The sequence below is a fragment of the Taudactylus pleione genome, unplaced genomic scaffold, assembly GCF_031769625.1.
Source record: "Taudactylus pleione unplaced genomic scaffold, aTauple2 ptg000012l, whole genome shotgun sequence".
In the NCBI taxonomy this organism is placed as follows: Eukaryota; Metazoa; Chordata; class Amphibia; order Anura; family Myobatrachidae; genus Taudactylus; species Taudactylus pleione.
The window spans coordinates 18,440,534-18,454,342 of record NW_028284415.1 but is presented as its reverse complement, the minus strand read 5'-3'; the positions used below and the strand labels follow the sequence as shown (position 1 = coordinate 18,454,342).

Here is a 13,809-nt window from a genome sequence, read left to right as displayed (position 1 = left end):
ATGACGAAGGGACGTCTGATGATGGGGAGATTCTAGATCCTTACGATCAGGAACCTCTCCATACTAAGGACGCTGATGCTAAGTCCAAAGTATATATTCCTGGACTTATTCGGGCGGTCCGCACAGCCTTGGTGATTGAGGACGAAGTTCCCCCAGCGGCTAAATCTAAGTATGCCTTTTTCAAAGATGTGAAGGGCGATGCCACAGTCTTTCCTCTTTCGGGTCAGTTGGTGGACCATTTAGAGGAGGCGTGGAAACAACCTGGCAAAAGATACCAGCCGCAGAGACGCCTGGCGGTGGCTTATCCGTTCGCGGATAATTATTTTGCGAAGTGGGAATCCCCTCCACAGGTGGATTCTCACGTGACCCGTCTTGTCCGTAGTGCCACATTGCCGATGCCATCCATGTCCTCCTTTAAGGATGCTACGGACCGCAAGGTAGAAATCTGCCTGAAGTCCGCTTATTCCCTTGCAGGGGGGGCAGCACGGCCGGCTATGGCCATTTGCTGGGTTGCCAGAGCGATGGAGCGCTGGGCGGATTCATTAGAGGCTTCTTTTGAATCCGACTGTCCGGCCGATCAGGCGGAGTTGATTGGCAATCTCCGTGATTCGGCCACCTACATCAACGAGGCGGCTCTAGACATTAGTACTCTGGTGTCTAGAATTTCTTCAGCAGCGGTAGCTGCTCGTCGCACCTTGTGGCTGCGATCCTGGAAGGCGGACGCAGATTCCAAGAAAGGTCTGGAAGCGTTGCCGTTTACCGGAGAAGTTCTCTTCGGTCCGGATCTGGATAAGATTGTGGCCACGCTGGCGGCAGCCAAATCTGCCTGTCTCCCGTCGGCCGCTGCTCCTTCTGGTTCGGGACCATCGTCCTTTCGGTCATCTAGGGCCCAGGGCAGGCCCAAACCACAGTCGTTTCCTCGACAGGCTGGCCCTAAGAAATCGGTCAAGCCCCGGAAGCAGGCATGGAGTACCAGACGTCCGGCCCCCAAGCCAGATGACAAGCCTGCGGCCTGACGGTCCGGGCCTCCCTTTGGGGGATCCCAGGGTGGGAGGCCGCCTGCTACAGTTCGCCCAGTGTTGGTCGACCACTACGACAGACACTTGGGTTCTGGAGGTGGTTTCTCACGGATACGCCCTCTCCTTCCGGCACAGACCCCCGGCTCGCTTCTTCACCACGGGTCTCCCATCAGACCGGAACAAGGCTACGGAGCTGCGGAAGGTATTGCACACTATGCTCCAGGCTGGAGTTATAGTGGCGGTTCCATTCTCCCAGAGGGGCCAGGGTTTCTATTCAAATCTATTTTTGGTACAGAAACCCAATGGGTCATATCGTCCGATTCTCAACCTCAAAGCACTCAACAAGTCTTTGCGGGTCCCGAAGTTTCGGATGGAGACCCTACGGTCCATCATTCTGGCGCTGGAACCTGGGGACTACTTGGTGTCATTGGACATACAGGACGCTTACCTGCATGTCCCTATTCTTTGGCGCCATCAACAGTTCCTCAGGTTCGCAATCAGCAGCGACCACTTCCAGTTTCGGGCGTTACCTTTTGGCCTGGCAACAGCACCACGTGTTTTCACCAAGGTGATGGCGGTCATGGCGGCTTCTCTGCGGCTGCAGGGAGTCCGCATGTTGCCGTATTTGGACGACCTGTTATTGGTGGCAGGATCTCCAGAGCTCCTGTTACGCCACTTGGACCTGACCATTGCACTGCTGCAACGGCACGGCTGGCTAATCAACTGGCAGAAGTCCACTCTAATCCCGTCTCGGAGGATTCTGCATCTTGGAGCCTTATTGGACTCGGGACAGCAAAGGATCTTCGTGACGGAGGACAAGATCTCTGCTTTACAGTCAAGGGTGCGCAGTTGTCTGCACAGCCGCCGGGTGTCCTTACACTCGGCGATGAGGTTACTGGGCTCCATGGTGTCGGTGTTCGACATGGTGGAATACGCCCAGTTTCACTCCAGACCTCTGCAGCACCTGATCCTGTCCAAGTGGAACGGGCTGACTCAGTCTCTGAAGTCCCAGACGATTGTGCTCACCCAGGAGGTTCGCCTGTCCCTTACGTGGTGGTTACAGACGACCCACCTCAACAAGGGACGTCCGTTCTGGGTTCCAAATTGGGTCCTGTTGACAACGGACGCCAGTCTTCGGGGCTGGGGAGCAGTTTCGGGTCCACACTTGTTCCAGGGCAGGTGGACGCCGACAGAAGCGGAGCTTCCAATAAATATCTTGGAACTCCGTGCGGTCTTCAATGCTCTCCAGCAGGCACAGCGGTTTCTCCAGGGTCGCCCGGTGCAGGTCCAGTCGGACAACGCTACCACCGTGGCCTACATAAACAGGCAAGGAGGAACTCGCAGTCGGGCGGCTCTCGTAGAGGTCTCTCGGATCCTGGTTTGGGCGGAGCGCAATCTTCCGGCCATATCAGCGGTCTTCATCCCGGGAGTGCTCAATTGGGAGGCGGACTTTCTAAGTCGCCAGGACGTTCATCCGGGGGAATGGTCCCTGCACCCGGACGTTTTTCAACTACTGGTGGACAGGTGGGGTCTTCCAGAAATCGACCTCATGGCGTCCCGGCACAACAACAAGTTGCCGGTGTACGGGTCTCGCACAAGAGACGAAGGGGCGTCTCTGGTGGATGCTCTGTCCGTCCGGTGGACGTTCCGGTTCGCATACCTGTTCCCTCCGGTCTCCCTTCTTCCACGGGTAATCCGGAAATTCAAACAGGAAGGAGGGACGCTCCTGTTGATAGCTCCCGCGTGGCCCAGACGGCACTGGTTCTCAGACCTTCAGGGTCTGTCCGTGGACATTCCTCTGCGGTTGCCGCTACGACCGGACCTTCTGTCTCAGGGTCCTTGCCTTCACCCGGACCTGACTCGGCTGTCTTTGACGGCGTGGCTGTTGAGACGGCCATGCTGAGGTCCCGGGGGTTTTCCAGCTCTGTGGTGCGTACCATGTTGCGAGCTCGGAAACCGTCTTCCGCGAGGATATACCATCGCGTGTGGCATACGTTCTTCCAGTGGTGTCGACCGAGAGGTTATGCACCGCGGGAGTTTCGTCTGTCTCGGATTCTCGCCTTCCTGCAAGCGGGACTAGATCATGGGCTTCGCCTTGCTTCTTTGAAGGTACAGGTTTCGGCCCTATCTGTCTGGTTTCACCGTAGGATTGCTACAATCCCGGATGTGCGCACCTTTATGCAGGGTGTTCTCCGCATTCAGCCGCCCTTTGTTCCACCTGTGGCGCCTTGGGATTTGGCTGTGGTCCTGAGGGCTCTCCAAGGACCGCCGTTTGAACCACTGGGCTCAGTGGATCTTAAATGGCTAACAGCTAAGACTGTTTTCCTTCTGGCCATTGCTTCGGCCAGACGTGTTTCTGAGTTAGGGGCTCTTTCTTGTAGACCCCCTTTCTTGGTTTTTTATGGGAACAGGGCAGTGCTCCGCACTCGGCCCGAGTTTCTTCCCAAAGTTGTTTCCCAGTTTCATATTAACGAGGAAATAGTTGTTCCGGCCTTTAACTCACCGGGTCTTTCCGTGGGTGAGGCCTCTTTGGATGTTGTGCGGGCCTTAAGGACTTATGTTGACCGCACTTCTTCGTTTAGGAAGTCGGACGCTTTGTCCTCTTTGGCTTCCGTAAAAAGGGTTGGCCTGCTTCAAAGCAAACTTTGGCAGCCTGGATCCGTATGGCTATTTCTGAAGCTTATCTTCATGAAGGCCTACCGGTCCCTCCTTCTCTGAAGGCTCATTCCACTAGGTCTGTGGGTCCTTCGTGGGCAGCTCGACGTGGTGCCTCGGCAGTTCAGATCTGCAAGGCTGCTACGTGGTCTTCTGTCCATACCTTCGTGAGGTATTACAGGTTTGACACCTTCGCCTCTCAGGATGCTTCCTTCGGGCGGCGGATTCTCCTTTCTGCACAGGAGCGTCCCCACCCTTAAAGGATACTGCTTTGGGACATCCCCAAGGTATCCTGTGGATACCCTATGGACCCTGAAGTAGAAAATATGAGATATGGTAAGAACTTACCCTTGTTATCTCTATTTCTACGAAGTCCATAGGGTTCCACAGGACTCCCGCCCTGTCGCACCTGTGCTGCAGATGGGCTTTGCTCTGGTCACCGGTTTTCCGTCTCCCTCTGGTGAGAATGTGATTCTTGTATGTGTCCAGATCTTTGTTCTCTCTCTTCCTTCTCCTCCTCCGGCCTATGGCTTGGTAACTAACTGAGGTGCCTTGGCCCGGGGGCGGGGTATAGGAGGGGGACCTAGTGCATCCTGGGAGGCTGAAAGCTTAACTCTTTGGTGCCCTGCGACTGACGTCACACCTATACCCCAAGGTATCCTGTGGAACCCTATGGACTTCGTAGAAATAGAGATAACAAGGGTAAGTTCTTACCATATCTCATATTATATGTGCGCATATAAATGGACTTACCTGCATTAATTGTATTGTTTAAATAAATACCATAGAATTATTATATACAGTCAGGTGCATAAATATTGGGACATTGACAGAATTTTCATATTTTGGCCTCTATTCACCACCACAATGGCTTTGAAATGAGAGTGAGTTTAATCGCCAAAGATGCTATTGTTTTGCTGTTGATTGGTTCAACCCCATCTATCACTTCCTGCTGTACTTGGGAAAACACAAATTCTAGTGAAACTTACACCTGTATCTGGAGGTCAGAAGGCTCTATTGTTACTACAACTGGTCTCTGAGATGTGAACACATACACCCCTTTATGTGTTCACAGCTCAGGGACCAGTTGTAGTAACAGTGTGTGTTTTCCCAAGTACTCCCAGCAGGAAGTAATACAGCAAAACAAAACCATCTTTGGCGAGTAAACATTGAAAAATCAACATCCATGACAAAAGCACTGAACATCAGAACCAAAACATTGATAGTTCATCCGACGTTCATTCATTTGATTCCCATTCCTAGTATTAGGCCTCATCCAAGCAAAAAGCATTCCCTTCTCCCATTAATCACCTCTACATGTTTAGGTTTCATACATGTTTGTTTTAGGAACAGATTACTGAAGTATAGTCACTACTACAGCTCAAAAGTACAGATTTGCACTAAGCCAGTGTATCCCAAACTCATTCCTCAGTGAGCACTAACAGTGCATGGTTTCCATTTTTCCTAGTGGGTGCACAGGTATATTCATTACTGGCTGACACATTTTAAAAGATCCACAGGCGCAGCTAATTATTTCACTTGTGATTCTGTGAGACCTAGAAAACATGCACTGTTAGTGCTCCCTAAGAAATGAGTTTGGGAAACACTGAACTAAGCCATAGTAGCAACAATCAGCTATTGTTTTGCTTATTTGTCTACTGCAAGTTAGGCGATTAAATCTAATATTAGTAAATAACCCTCATTAACTGAAATGTGCTAACATAGGTGGGAAAGTAGTTAAACACAGTAACCACAGCAAGCAGGTAGAAATTAGCTTTCATTGCTTTGTCTGTTAAGTCAGAGGTTCCCAAACTTGATCTTCAAGGCACCCTAAAGCCGGGTACACACTAGACGATATCTCGTCCGAACCAGCGGATCGAACATATTGTTCACATTGGGCAGTGTGTACCTGCTATATATCTGATGATGCATACTCCCCATTAGTGCCGGGTCGGGCCGCCTGTCTGTATGGGGTCTCAGCCGGGTCGAATCCGGGATGGGCGCGTAAACAAAATCCCGGTTGTGACCCGACATTCAGATGGAAAAGCAGTATTAATCAGTACTTCAGTCAATTTGATTTAACCAACTGTGCTCAGCCATGGATCTCTCTAATACCTGAACTGTTTGGGTGCCTTGAGGGCAGCTGTGTTAAGTAGTACAATTTTTTTTAAGCATACAATAAAACATACTAAACATATCACAAGGCCTATTTTTAAAACATTTTAATGCATAATGAATAGCTTGGTATAACTTTACTCAGGCTGGGGATACTTTGAATTAATTTACATGTATTAAGGACTTTTCGTATAAACAAATACACTTTAGTAGTACTTGGTATACATTTATTATAATTATATTAAAAAAGTGAGACGCTTTGCTTTATGGATAGGTGTACATATAATAGTGAGAGACTGTGCTGTATGCGTAGACTCCGTGCTTTATGGATAGGTGTACATAAAATAGTGAGGCTCTGTGCTGTATGCGTAGACTCCGTGCTTTATGGATAGGTGTACATATAATAGTGAGAGACTGTGCTGTATGCGTAGACTCCGTGCTTTATGGCTAGGCATACATATAAAAGTGAGACTCTGAGCTGTATGCGTAGGCTCCGTGCTTTATGGATAGGTGTACATATAAAAGTGAGACTCCGTGCTTATACTTACCTACTCTCCCGGAAGTTGCTCACGAATTTTCGGGGAGCCCCACCCGCAGAAGAGTATCCAGATCTCCCGTATCCTGCCCACTTCCTAGTGAAGTGGGCAGGATGGAGAGATGATTGCGGGAATCGCGGCATAATTGCCTTGAATCGCGGCTCCATATGGAGCGATTCGCAGAAATTTGCCATGACGGGGACAGGGCCTAATGATAAGAAACTCAGCCCTGCCCACCAAAGTGGCCACCTGTGTCTGTTCTATGAGCATCTCCTGAGGAGCAGATAATAAATGACGGGCAAGTATGCCGTGCTGTATGGGTGTACATATAAAAGTGAGAATCTGTACTGTGTGTGTGTAAGTGTATATACTGTTTAAAGTGGGAATCTGTGCTGTATGTGTACAGTAGGTACGAGGTATATATATATATATATATATATATATATATATGTGAGATTATGTGCAAGTATATATACGAAAGTGAGAATCTGTGCCTGATGTGTTGGTGTACATATAAAACCATGTTGAACTTGCAGTGCAGGGGGTGCAAAAGCCAAATACATAATTTTTTTGCATGCAGGGTAAATACTGGCCGCTTTTGCATGTAGCCCACAAATGCTGGACAGCTTTATTATTACACTGCAATTTAGATGTCCCCTCCAAATCTAAATCTCTCTGCACATCTGCCCCACCTGCAGTGCAGCCAGCATGGTTTTACCAAGATACACAGTTACTTGTTCTTTCTTACTCTGGCCTTATTCAGCAGTGGACGCTAATGTGATTGCAGCTGCGATGCTAATGCATGTCAAAGCACAGCTGACCTAAAGACTCCCACTGCTGCCTTCTCATATCTGTCCAATGTCACACTCAGGCGTAAACATCAGTACAATCGCAATGGCTAATTTATGCAAGCAGACAGAACGGGGTTTAAACGGACAGACACTCATGCATTAACTTAACCACCCCGCCCGTTACCTCCCACCAAACGCTGACCACATGACATTCACTTTGCAAATTATTCCTATCTGCGTATGTAAACGTGAAGTGACCGTGTCTCGTGCGCAGTGCGATTCATATGTGCATTGACAAATAATCGCCCAATCTGCGTAAATCACAGAATTGCGTCCGTTGCTGAATCAGGCCCTCTATTCTCAACTCTGAATGAGGCCCTGTATGCGTAGGGGTACATACAAAAGTACTTAAGATGTTCCCCACATTGGACGTCCTCCTTCTTGGAGTTGGAAGTCTGGTTGTTCACTATATGGAGCTTTTCATTTATCCGTATGTTCCGAAATTATGATTGGTAACAAAGAAGCGTCAAGATACATACAGGGGTATTCAATATGGGAGCGATAACATCGGTTTTGTGTTAATATCGCACTTTTGACGTCATTATCGCAGGTTTGACTTTTACACCGTATTCAATTTCAAAGACTTATCGCCGTTTTGAAAAGTCTTTGATAAAAAACGGGGATAACTTTTCACCATTGCATAGGTGTCGAAAAAAAGTGCAGAATTGGGGTTTAGGGTACACCCCAAAAAATGTATTTAAAAATTGGGATAAAAAAAAAAATGGGAAAAATGTTTAACAATAGGGAAATAGGTTCAGGGCTATTCTGCAAGTATGCGGCAGATGTTTTCTAGAATAGAATTATAGCGGCAGGTGCACAAATGCAGAATTTTTAAAAACTTACTTTAGGGACATAAAAATATGCTAATACCCATTTTCATGTACCACAAATTTGATGGGACCACTTAAAAAAACGAAAAAAATAACCTAAGTGCTCTTCTGCATCACTTCTTCAATGTTGGAAAAAAACACCTGCTGCGGCTATTTAAATCCCCGACTTTCAATTAAAGGCTAAAACGAGGGTACCCATAGTGTAAAAACTCCGATATGAAACGTTAACTTCGACAGTGAAGTTAACGTTTCATATTGAATACTCCTCATAATCTGAGAGTGGGAGTCTCAAACAAAACCCCAAAAGTTCATGTGTCCACCTAGGTTGTAGACCTTGTTTTCTGGTACGAATTTATAATTTTGATATTATTTGGTACCTTTTGAACCCTGACGTTATTACCCTATATATGGTATATGTTTTTTTTCCCCCTGAGAACAGCAAGGCTTCCAACTCCAAGGAGGAGGAGGTCCAATGTGGGGAACATCTTAAGAAGTTTTATTTAGCGCCTGTGGATAAGTTTTGGTGATATTGGATGGTATATGTTGTTTTAAGAAAAGTGCATAAGGTGATACACTTACACCAAAAATCTTTAGGCCACTTAGTTAGTGCGGACCAGTCGCTACCTATAATTTATTTATGTACATACAAAAGTGACAATAGCAAAGTCAGACATAATGCAGTGGAGGGACCCTTATGATCTCCATAATTTTTTTCAAGACACCCCTAAGCCAAATATTTATAACCCTAACCCTTTGCCGCCATTCCACGTCTCTCTCTTTGCCCCCCTCTATGTTCCTTTCCTTACTTACCTTTAGTTGTGATCGCCAGCACCGCTCCTCATATCAGATCAGACACTTCCTGTCTGACCTCCTATAACGCACTGCGTTGTAGAACCCCATTCAGCAACAAGCAGCCTCAGGATTCATTGCATTCCACTGATAGGACCGCTCCTGCAAACTCCCCCCGTGCACAAAAATATATTTACTAAAAAATACCACTGGGTCTCATTAGGCCACTGGCCGCAGCACCCGGTGAGAGTGCAGCGGCACCCCAGGGAGCCGCGGCGCACAATTTGGGAACCACTGTGATAATGTAAAATAATGCAGAATCTACTTTGTTATATATACATCCAAAAAGTTATTAATGTTTAATACGTTCTTCTAAACTATTAAATTGGCTATAACTACACAGATCTAGCACTGTTGCCGAGTGTGAGAAACATGTTCTTCTAACACCTTATGGTATTCTCTCAATCCATAGATTGTGAAACATATTGCAAGGCATCAAAAGGGAAGCTAAAGATCAACATGAAAAAGTACTGCAAGAAAGACTATGGTAAGTTTCTTAGTAACATTACCGCCATTCCCGTGAGTGGTGAGAAGTCCTCAGAACAGTGACAAACAGATTACTATGAGGAACACTGTCTGGTCACAAGATATGGACCTCAAACATTGCACAGTATTTGGATACAGATTTATATATTTTTGCTTTGTGCAACATTCAAGCAAATTGAATATTTGTAGCACAGTCCTGAGAGTGATTTATTGATAGCGAGTTCTGTTCACACTTTCTTCAGATAAGGCACCTGTACAGAGTGGAGGCATCCATTAAAATGCCGGCTGTCAATTCACTAAGAACGAGTCACTAATTCCTAATAAATAGATTATACTGTATACTAACAAATGCTCCAGTGTGTGTAGACAACCAGAACACTAATACAAAGCAGCATAAATCACCTCGCTAGTTAACGTGAAAAGACTGCTTCATAATGTACAGGAGTGTCCTTATACATCTTTGCTGCAGTCACGCTAAAAAAAAGCCCCTTGCGATGTGCCAGGTCCCGTGATACTCTGCTAGCGCAAGGTGTCTTTTTTTCATCTAAAAATGCGCCTAAGTCACAATGTGATGCAACGAGGTAGCACGGACAGACTGTGCTGATTAATATGATAGGGCACTTGTATATCTGAGTGCGACTTACAGTAGTCTCTGAATCTGTATGCGAAGTGCTACAATGTAGCGTCCGCAGCTTTCCTCATTCCAAGTCCTGTTGTTCTTCATATACAAACTCAGATGCACACATTATGTTGCATGTCAAAGTAATCAGCACAGTCTGCTGGTGCTTGCGAGTTAGACGCATTTTCATTGAAAAAAAGACGCCTGGCACTAGCAGAGTCTCACTGGACCTGGCATCTCACTCACACCGGGCAAGTCGCGCTGCGTGGCGTAATGAGGCTAGATGTATGAGGACACATCTGTAGTAATCCATTTCACCCAAAACACATTCATGAGATGGAACTACTGGAAATGTAGTATCCCCAGTGACATTCTGCCTGTAAGATATGAAGGCTTATTGAATATCTCAGTGCATATAACACACCTGTGCTGAACAAATCATATGTTAGCTTTGATCAGTGTACTGTAAGTCAGACTAATGAAATCCAGCAGGCATGGTAAATCTCATGCTATAGCAGCCCCCATAGAAACCTATGAGGGTTGCAGTTGCGATGGGAAACAGGGGAACTGTCTGCTGCGGATCCCCTGTAATACATCCAGGGACTCCTTATATTTGGGCATATTTGCCAACTATCCCTCATTGTCAGGGAGACTCCCTGAAATAGCAGCAATCTCCCTGTCTCCCTGAAGAGTCTATCAATCTCTCTGATTGCACCTTACCCCAATTATGAAGCTGTTATATTAAAAAACAACAGAGATATATACATTCAAATTAAATTATTAGTATAATTTCCCTGTATTGGCTATAAGGCACAATGATCCCTATGGCTACATGTATTTTCTGACAAGTATCAGTGTGTTTTCATCAACAAATAGATCTTACTAACTGCTTTGGGTCTCATTTACATATGGATGTAAGTCAGTATTATGACACGCCTCTCAGATGTAGCAGTACACGCCCACTTTACTGCCGTGCTCAAGGGTGCTGCTTTCACAATCTCATCAGCTTTCACAATCTAGCACTGTAATATCTCAACATACAGCAATACCTTAAATGATTTAAGACTTTATCAACTCATACAGGCTAATGGCAGCAACAGAAGTTTTTAAAAAGTCACAATAATGTAATTGAAGGTATGGCTGTGACTCCTGTGTGACAGACCCTCACTTAATGGATATTGACTATATCAGCACTCATACAGTAGCTTATTGCAATGTAATAAGACATAAATCTATAAATGCCTGTTAATGATTGCCTCCGACAATACATGTCAAAGGCATCATGTATAAGTGGTAATTAAAAATGTGATCACTAGTAATACTTTACAAATAATTTTATCATGATTCAAACAGCAGAAATGTCCATTAACTCATTGGAACCAATCAGAAATTTGCTTTTGTTAATTTAATACTCTAGTCTGATAGATTGCTATGATTACAGCACATACTGTAAGTACTCTTTGTGCCAAGCTTTCACATAAGCCTTCATGTTTTATTTATTGTGTTATTAAGTTATGTTTTTTTCTTGTCTCATTAGAAGATCCCTAAAAATGCCTGTCCTTGTGTTTTCGTTTTATGTAATTCCCACTGTACATGAATATGGATATTAGAAGTCAACAAGGATTCCTGTTATCATGTAAAAATATGCAGACTATGGGCCTGATCCAGAGATGCAAGTCCATCAGATGATAAACGTACTGTACATCTCCAATGTGTCAGAGTCTGCACCTGCGCAGGACCCACACTATGCATATGCAGAATGGGTCCTGCGATTATACTTACAGACCTCCCCAACCTACAGCATGATTGCGTTTGGGGGGTGGAGCAGGGGCGTGCCTGGTCATGGGGGGTTGAGCATCACTTTTCAGGGAGGGACGAGACCATGATCTACATCAGCGGACGCAGATTGCCTGCCTCTTACATGACCAGCACCCAGTCAGGCTGCGGGAAGCTTCAGCTCCTGCACCCTGACCAAAGGAACAACCGTGATGGTGTCTGGCACCTCCTGCTATTTGCATCAGAGATGGACGGATTTGTACAGCAACTTGTGTGCGGCTCTGATATCCGTCCGTCTCTGTATTAGGCCCTGTGTTCTTATCAGATACAGATGTCTAAGGTGACTTCTAATATCCATAATCACTAAGAGGGAAAGTATTACTCCTTATATTATTAAAAAATTTTTAATGAACAATGAAGTCATGACATAAGAAATTACAAATTATAGGGATATAAAAACACTTGTATAGATATTATTTAAACAGGTATTAAACATATATAATTTGTATATTATATAGTTAGAACTGATGACTTCTAAAATACTTATAAGTTACTGTAGGGGGAAGTACATTATTACATATATAACATTCCTGTCATACAAATTCTGCTCTATTTTAGTTACATGTACAGGTAAGGATTGGTTACGCGCACCAATCATAACTCAGGATGAGAATTACATGCTTCGCGAGATTGTGAAACGGGTTTAGGTAGTTGTGGAGTTACAATCACTGCACATACTGAGAGACCATTGTGAAAAGTGAATGCTGTTTCTTGTAGTGCAATAGCAATTGAGTAGCCACAGGCTGCATCTGCTCCTTTGGTTGACTTTATTGTAGTAAATTCTGCATATTGGGGACTTAGAGTTTGTATTTACATGAAGCAGGCTGGGTAGGACTGCTAGCATTGAAAACACAATATCAGACTCTTTATAAAGAAAATCAAAGCTAAAAAGATAGCGTGGGAGCTTGTAACAGCCAGGTAACTGAAAATGACCTTTATAACTGTACTCAGACTGTTTGACATTCATAATGCGTTATATTGTAATCATTTTAGTTTGTTGTGTATGAATATATATCATACCTTAAACTGTACCATACTTTAGAATTCAATGCTTGTTGGTATATGAGGGTGACTACAAACTTATAGCTCGGGCTCTAGTTATAAATGTCTGAGCTCATAACAAATACTCAAGTGGTGAGGTGATGAGCATTATATATGTGCACACTGCTCTTTACAGTAATGAGGGGAATAACTAATAATGGTTTATAGAACAGCATGGTAAAGTTTAAGTAGCTTTCCAAAAACAAGGCTGCCGTAGGATTTGCATACTAATTGGGGCCTGATCTGGAATAATAGAGCATTATGGGGGAAACAAAACCTCAACCACTGAATGAGTGCCCTATTTTGCATGTCTCCTCCCACATTCTCAAAACGCAGCAAGACTTGCTCTGGTAACATCCTATATTCAAAATGTTATGTACCTGAAGGATGGAAAAGCTTTGAATAGACAATAGCTAGAAATATGGATACAAAACTGAGGTATTTGCTGCCTAAACAGTGTGATTTTGAGACCGTTTACTTGGTCTTGTTGTAGTAAACTCTAATCCACTGCTGCCCTTTTTGTAAAAGCGAGGGTTTGGAAAGCACAGTGGGCACCGGAGGCAAGTGTTTGATTACTCCCGCTGTGTGCTCTGCCCTTAGTCTCCCTCCTCTGGTGCAGATGAGAAGGCAAGCTTTTTGTACAAGGTTTTGGCCAGCCGCCACTGCGTACTGACAAGAAAAGCGCCTGCGTCCTGCACGGCTGCAGAAAGAGGAAAGTAAAGAACCTGACATGTTGCATTCTGCCTCCCCACAGGGGGTGTTTGACAATCATCAAATGGGCATCTAAGGAACGCCTGCTGCTGCATTTAATACGTCCGCTCACTTACAAACTACAGCTATTTCACCTCAGCGTGAGGGCTCCTTTTCCTGGACGGACGCTTAATCCGCTGGTGTCTGATCTCTGTGGCTTGGAAGGGCATGGCTTTGTATGTAGGGGAAATCGAAGCTGCCAACGTTCCCAGAGAGCCAGAA

At 45.3% G+C, this 13,809-nt stretch overlaps 2 protein-coding genes across 4 annotated transcripts in view; one reads left to right on the top strand and one right to left on the bottom strand.

The window, feature by feature from the left end:
* The window catches only part of STX8 (syntaxin 8), a 319,594-nt gene that overhangs the window by 3,455 nt on the left and 302,330 nt on the right, over positions 1-13,809 (bottom strand). The gene's annotated exons all lie outside the window — the stretch shown is intronic.
* The window catches only part of NTN1 (netrin 1), a 154,078-nt gene that overhangs the window by 114,462 nt on the left and 25,807 nt on the right, over positions 1-13,809 (top strand). For all 3 annotated transcript variants that reach the window (XM_088468785.1, XM_088468792.1, XM_088468801.1), the window contains exon 6: positions 9,268-9,342. In XM_088468785.1, the coding sequence (XP_088324911.1) occupies positions 9,268-9,342 (75 nt within the window). The remainder of the gene's footprint in view (positions 1-9,267; positions 9,343-13,809) is intronic.